Below are 6,000 nucleotides of genomic sequence, written 5' to 3'. Positions count from 1 at the left end.
TGGTTGTGATCAAGGAAAAGAGATCTGTAATGCCGTCATCCGCCTTTGAAAGAAGAAAAGTGAGATTCTTGCTGGTGCATCTCAGGAAATTAAGCATTCAGATCTGCAGAATCTATTTGTTAATCTTTTAGCATATAACCAGTTGCTGGAAAACACATGGCAGGGAGGTTGTTCAGCAACTTGTGTCACTTGTTTTGAGCAGAACTTAATACTCACCATTTTCAAGACATAGTTTGAAAAGTTAATTTTAAAGCAAGTCTCTGTGTTGTATCATGTTTCCTTTCCAAAATACAAACCTTCATTTGGGTTTCCACCTCCAGTTGTTGGTATAATGAAGGTGCCCAGACTGGTACATGCAAAGATTAATTTTTGAAATGAATGGACACGATAAATAGATATAAGCAAGCTTTCCTCATTCTGTAACTGATTTATTGATTAAATAAATGATTTGCTTGGTGCAACATGCAAAGTTATCTGCCTTCACTGCATAACTAGAGACGAATACTAAATAACCAACTCTGAAGTAAGTGTCCAGTGGTAGAGCTTGAATCTTTCTTATTTATGAGGACATTGATTTCTCTAGGGTTTTCTTTAAAATGTATTTTTTATTGAATTTTCTCCACATCTCTAGTTTGTGTGTGTGTGTGTTCATAAGGAGAACAATTGTGCCCCCAGACCTGGGAACAATTTGATTTATGATTTCTCATATAATGTAGAAAGACTTCCAACTGTCAATCAATGTTCTGTTAGACAACTGTTGACCACAGTGTGTACACTTCACTGCTACTAATAAAAGACCCAACAATGACTTTAAAACCCTCTGTTGTTAGGAAGATATTTATAGTTGTGGGGACTGAGAAATGGACTTGACCTCAGCTGTTCTGTAGAGCATGGAATGAAATTCCAGCACTTCCACTGACGTAGAATCTGGCAATTGCTGTAAGTTTTGAGAATTTCACTGTCACTTAAAAAGCCTAGCTTCTCCCCAAGCTACTAGTTTGTTTTATTCTGGAAGGCTATTTACATTAGGGACCATTCAAACAAGCAATTCTCCACCCACAGTCTAAAGTGATGCAGTCGCAGCAGCAAGTACTGTATGCTCTTCCCAACTTAACATGTAGATTAATAACTCCACCATGTAGATCAGCTCAAAAGTGTGCCCAGAAGGAAACTGATTTTGCATTTTCCTTGGGCTGCGTATTCTGTTTTCTCCAGGTGTTTACTTTTGTGTTTTCCCCATTGTTAAACAGTAATATGGGGCACAGGGCTGAAGGCCATGGTCACCATCTAATTTTAACTGATTGGTGTCGTTTTTCATTTTGGATGCCCTATTACGTCAATGATAACATTTCAAGCAGAGCTTGCCTGTTAACAGGCATAGTCGTCGTGAAGGCTTGTCTGCTGTAGGAAAGAGAATTTTCAACATAGAGCTCACTCATGAGTTTCAGAAGGAGGGAAATATATCCTAAAAAACCCAATAGTGCAACCTTATGCATGTTTATTCAGAAGTTCGCCCTACTGTGTTCAAGGGAGCTTATACACAGGTAAGTGTGCTTAGGACTGCAGCCTGTGTTAGAATGCGCAGATAACGTACATATGCATGAATGGCTCCCCTTTTCCTGTGATAGACACCCTATTTTCTTGTATCTGGCCCTGGTAATGGCCCACATTTTTTCCCTGGGTGCTGCTGGGTGCAGTTCAGCAACATCTGTAGGGCCAGAGGTTCCTACAGTGCCTACCTCTGTATCCCCACCCCAACTCCCCTTTTAAACATAAACAGGGCATCAAGGCACCCACAGTTTCAGCATCTAGTGCATCTTGCCATTAAGTCTCCTCCCTCCTAACAGGACTTAACTGTGCATGTGGTGTGCAGGGAGGCTTGTGTATTAGCTGCTCAGACTGTAGGTAGCTGGATGCCCTGTTTTAGAAGTTATAAAAGTTTGGGGTTTTTTTGGAGGGGAGGGATGAACCCCCTCATAAATACTATTTTCTAAAGTGCTTTGGGTGGATTTTAAAGGCTTTCCCATTAAAATACACCTTGAAATGTGATGGGAATAACTTAGTTCTCTCCCTCCAGGGAACTGGGATGGACCCCAACCCAAGATAAATATTTATAGGCCCCCGTGGCCCCCAATCCCCTCCTCTACACAACTTTTGAAAGACTCAGTAGCCCTGCCCTCTTCTTTTTCACATGGCTAGCCTATAAACAGAAGATTGCTGCCTTCTTACCAGATGGGCAGCCTGATGAAGCATTTTGTACTGACTTCCAGTGTCAAGGAAGTTGTGGGAACAGGACCTCAAGGTTTACATCCTTCCCTCCCACTCCCCTTACTTTCCAAGAAAGCTCCTTAAGAATGGATTTGATGAGACAGAAGGATGGGTACCATTTGGAATATTCATGCTGCCGTGTTCCATGCTGTCATAGTAATGAAGGTCAGGTGGCTCTGGGAATAGAGTTAGCGAGGAAACCCAGCTGAAGCAGCATCTTCAATGGTTCAACCTTTCCCCCTCCCCTCCCCACCTGACCATTAAAAAAGATTGTCTAAAAGAGATGCTTTAAGAAGTAGCAAGTGGCTTCTGTTGGGGGTCAATACCTAGTCAGCTAAATGGGTGTATGGAATGGACTCGAGCCTCCCTTTGGCTACCCAGACTTGCACCAGAAGAGAACTTAGCCCAAGACCTGGATTCTTGAACATAATTGTAGAAGAAGATTGATTCTTCTTTCTTTCTGACCTTGCACGGCTTCGGAAGATAACCATGACATCATTCAGGAACTTGCAGGTAAATCGCTTTTATGAGGATGGATGAGTCCCCACTGGAAGCCCTGCAAATGGTTAAAACCCTTAAAGGTAAAGGTAAAGGGACCCCTGACCATTAGGTCCAGTCATGGATGACTCTGGGGTTGCAGCGCTCATCTTGCTCTATAGGCCGATGGAGCCAGCGTTTGTCCACAGATGGTTTTTCCGGGTCATGTGGCCAGCATGACTAAGCCGCTTCTGGCGAACCAGAGCAGTGCATGGAAACACTGTTTACCTTCCTGGTGGAGTGGTACCTATTTATATACTTGCACTTTGACGTGCTTTCGAACTGCTAGGTTGGCAGGAGCAGGGACCGAGCAACAGGAGCTCACCCCGTCATGGGGATTCGAACTGCCGACTTTCTGATCAGCAAGCCCTAGGCTTTATGGTTTAACCCACAGCGCTACCTGCGTCCCCAGATAAAACCCTTAGGACTTGTATCTGGCATTTTCTGTTTCTTTTAGAACAGGCAGTTTGGGTGACCATAATTACTTAGAGCATTGGTTAACAGTGCTAAGGCTATAGCCTTCTTTTCAGACGTGAGAACTATGTAATTCATATGAGTCTTACTCCCAGGTAAGTGGGTATAGGATTGCAGCCTAAATCAATTATGGCGTAATTATAGTGTTAACTTCACACTATGAGTAGATGGTGTTAATGTTACCATAGTAGAAGCACTTACTTAATCACCTTACAGGAAACCAGGCTCCAAAGGTCCATTAGAGCAACAACATTAAAATAAAGGTTAATGTCAAATAAAGCCAATACCTGGATCTAGTGATATAACTGAATTAGAGTTGCCAGCTTTTTCTTTTTTAATAGCCCCTGTCCTGTGCCTTTTACTGTTTTAGGGTGGTTTAACCCTAGACAGTGCTTTTTTCTGGGGGTACACAGGGGTATGCATACCCCTAAACATTTTGTGAATCCATGTTTGGCCTCATTGAAGGGTAGTATTTCAATATGAGTAGGAAAATGAGAGTACCCCTAACCATTTAATTTTTTTTTAGAAAAAAGCACCGAAACAGGGACAACCCAAAGCCCAATTAAAATGGCTTACTCTGTGACTTCCTAGGGTGCCAGGGAAAGAGGTTATGTCTCTCTGAAGGACCTCAGAATTTGGTACTGTCACAATTCTGTACTAAAATATAAACAAATCAGCCTCAGCCGTAGCACAACAGCGGGGTATTGGCCATTCTGGGACTTCCTTGAAGTTGACATTCTAACTCAGTGATAAAATCTCCAGGTATATGCATTTAGAACATGGTAGTACAATTTACATGCTTCATCTGAGGCCCATTTTGTGTGTGCCCCTTCCAAAGGAGATGCAGAGGGTGGCAACTTGAGAACAGGCCTTCTCAGTGGTGGCTCCCTGTTTATGGAATACGTGCTCCAGGGAGGCACACCAGACACTATTACTATGCGCTTTTAGAAGTCAGGCAAAAACATTATTGTGTGTGTGCATCATTTTAAGTTGTTTTATCCTTGTTTCTGATGTTCGTATTTGCAAGTTGCTTCAAGTTTCACTTATCTTGGGAAAAACAACAACGAATAAATATAATAAATAATCATAATGCTCACAGTGCATTCTGCGGCATGTACAGAGCAGGCACGAGTCTGGATCTACACAGGAGGCAGCAGAAAGAGTTCTATGAGAAGGAGGTGATGGTGGTGTTAGAGTGCACTGTCATTTCAGACTGCAACTGGAGGCGCTGATTTATTTATTTTAAGTGATCCTCTATGTAAAAGATTCTCTGCTGGTGGAAAACTAGGCGGGAAAAGTGAGAGGTTCTTGTTCATCTCCCCTTTCTGTTGTTCTAGCTTCCAATGTGCAGTATTCTTGCAGGAACAGAAAATAAAATGAAGATACAATGGGGAGGAAAACCTAAGAGCAACCGAGAATACAAGACCCCCAGTTTGAACTCCAGTTTGGGCAGATCCTGGCAGCAACTCTGTCTCTTCATGAATTTTTGGATCTTGTAGTTTTGCTGTTGCTCAGGGCTGCCAGCTTGCCTTCCACATTGAGGGACTCAGCGCTGTGTGATGTTATATGCACAATGTCATGCACCGGGTGGAGGGTTCCATGGGGGCTGTTGCCCCGGGTGCGCAATGGGGGGAAGCATGAACCAGGAGCCCCCTGCAGAGATCCCCATTGCACTCTGCCGGTGACAGGGGCTGGAGAGCACATTGAGTAAATATCAACCACTGCCCTCCATCCCTGCCCAGTACAAGAGTACTCGCCCGTTGGCCGGGGAATGGGAAGCATGGAGGGCAGGTTTGCAGAGAGGTTGATCTGTTTTGGGAGCCTCAGTATTGGGGTGGCTCAGCCCCCTGCTCACAAATATTGAGGGGGCAGAAGCCCCTTCTGGCCCCTACAGTTGGTTCCTCCTGTTGCTCATTACGGGTGGAAAGAATGCTTTTGCTTTTCCCTATGGGAAATTCTGGAGGGACGCAGGTGGCGCTGTGGGTTAAAGCCTCAGCGCCTAGGGCTTGCCGATCGAAAGGTCGGCGGTTCGAATCCCTGCGGCGGGGTGCGCTCCCGCTGCTCGGTCCCAGCGCCTGCCAACCTAGCAGTTCGAAAGCACCTCCTGGTGCAAGTAGATAAATAGGGACCGCTTACCAGCGGGAAGGTAAACGGCGTTTCCGTGTGCGGCTCTGGCTCTGGCCAGAGCAGCGATGTCACGCTGGCCACGTGACCCGGAAGTGTCTCCGGACAGCACTGGCCCCTGGCCTCTTAAGTGAGATGGGCGCACAACCCCAGAGTCTGTCAAGACTGGCCCGTACGGGCAGGGGTACCTTTACCTTTACCTTTATGGGAAATTCTGCCTTCAGCAGAGCTATGCATTATTTATCTTTCTAGGTTGAGGGAAGAAAAATAAATAAAAGAGTGGCACTGGAGCTTGCTATTAGCAAAGTGTCCTTTCTCCTCTATCTATCTAATTATTAAAATGATGTATGGAATCACTGTGTCCTGTGAGGAAGAGCTTTATCAGGCTATATAGTAAGTGCGACAAGTCTGAAATGCATCCAGTTTCCACTTTGATAAGAGAGAAATAATCCCTTTTCCCCAGCCAAGCTTCTATGTCAGGAAACAGAGAAGGACTAAACAAGATTGTTGCTTCTCCGTACTGCTAAGCTTTAATAGTCTTAATTTTCTCTAGGACTTGAAAAAATGAGTGTTGATGCATGATCTGAATTTTAACTT

The 6,000-nt window shown here is 44.4% G+C and overlaps 1 protein-coding gene across 3 annotated transcripts in view; it reads left to right on the top strand.

Moving 5' to 3' along the window:
- The first annotated feature begins 1,384 nt into the window (after positions 1–1,384).
- The window catches only part of SLC4A8 (solute carrier family 4 member 8), a 72,326-nt gene continuing 67,710 nt past the window's right edge, over positions 1,385–6,000 (top strand). For 2 of the 3 annotated variants that reach the window (XR_013836081.1, XM_079966659.1), the window contains exon 1: positions 1,385–1,544. Coding sequence is in view for 2 of the 3 variants with exons in the window: in XM_079966659.1 (XP_079822785.1) it covers positions 1,491–1,544 (54 nt within the window). In the remaining variant the exon portion in view is untranslated. Of the gene's footprint in view, positions 1,545–2,428; positions 2,782–6,000 lie in introns of those variants that run through there. The other variant, XM_079966660.1, reaches the window with a different exon arrangement.

This window comes from Podarcis cretensis (assembly GCF_951804945.1).
Source record: "Podarcis cretensis genome assembly, chromosome: 2".
NCBI classification, from domain to species: Eukaryota; Metazoa; Chordata; class Lepidosauria; order Squamata; family Lacertidae; genus Podarcis; species Podarcis cretensis.
The sequence above is the reverse complement of the archived record's forward strand: the minus strand, read 5'-3'. Positions and strand labels throughout refer to the sequence as shown.